This window comes from Austrofundulus limnaeus, unplaced genomic scaffold (genome assembly GCF_001266775.1).
Source record: "Austrofundulus limnaeus strain Quisiro unplaced genomic scaffold, Austrofundulus_limnaeus-1.0 Scaffold2102, whole genome shotgun sequence".
In the NCBI taxonomy this organism is placed as follows: Eukaryota; Metazoa; Chordata; class Actinopteri; order Cyprinodontiformes; family Rivulidae; genus Austrofundulus; species Austrofundulus limnaeus.
In genome coordinates this window covers 12,935-13,758 of record NW_013954504.1, presented here as the reverse complement: position 1 = coordinate 13,758, position 824 = coordinate 12,935, and the positions used below count along the sequence as shown (strand labels likewise).

The following is an 824-nucleotide window of genomic DNA, read 5'->3' as shown; positions in this document are numbered from 1 at the left end:
GTGCAGGTCTACAATTTTGTTTCTGGTGTCCTTACACAGCACTTTAGTCTTCACTATAGTGGAGTTTGAAGTGTGACTGTTTGGGGCTGTGAACAGGTGTCTTTTATACTGATAACAAGTTCAAACAGGTGCCATTACTACAGGTAATGAGTGGAAGACAGAGGAGCCTCTAAAAGAAGTTACACATCTGTGAGAATCTTGCTTGTTTGTTTTTGACCAAATACATATTTTCCAACATCACTTGCAAATAAATTCTTAAAAAAATCAATGTGATTTTCTAGATATGTTTTTTCATTTTTTCTCTAATAGTTGACATCTAACTATGTTGTCAATTACAGGCCTCTCTCATCTTTTTAAGTGGGAGAACTTGCACAATTGGTGGCTTACTCACCATTGCAAAGAGTGTAGGGTTAGAGTTCTGCAAATGAGGCTGGATACAGGAAAGCAAGACAAACTTGCCTTGCTTTATTTGTTGAACATTTTGAAAATGCATTGAAGCTTTTTTCTATAAAACAATGTCTAACCAAATTCTCTAAACAACTTAGCGTCTCAATTTAATTTTTTTACATAATAATAAGATTAATCACACTTCAAGTATTTGCTCTATGCCCAATGCGTTAACTTTGTCTTCCAGAGTTGTCCCACTGGCCTGTTCCTGGAGCCCACGTGTTCACACTGGAGGCAACAGCTTACGCTCTCTTGGCTCTGGTCAGGGCTAAGGTGAGTTCATCCCTCTTTGTGTTTCACAAACAGTCACACAATATCTGTTACAAAGACAAGAGGTATATTATATTATATTGCATTATATTATATTATATTATATT

The 824-nt window shown here is 36.2% G+C and overlaps 1 protein-coding gene across 1 annotated transcript in view; it reads left to right on the top strand.

The window, feature by feature from the left end:
* LOC106537040 (complement C3) overlaps positions 1 to 824 on the top strand; it is a gene marked incomplete in the record, with an annotated part of 14,600 nt that overhangs the window by 1,962 nt on the left and 11,814 nt on the right. Inside the window, 1 exon segment of the mRNA XM_014034405.1 lies at positions 635 to 720. Within this exon segment, the coding sequence (XP_013889859.1) occupies positions 635 to 720 (86 nt within the window).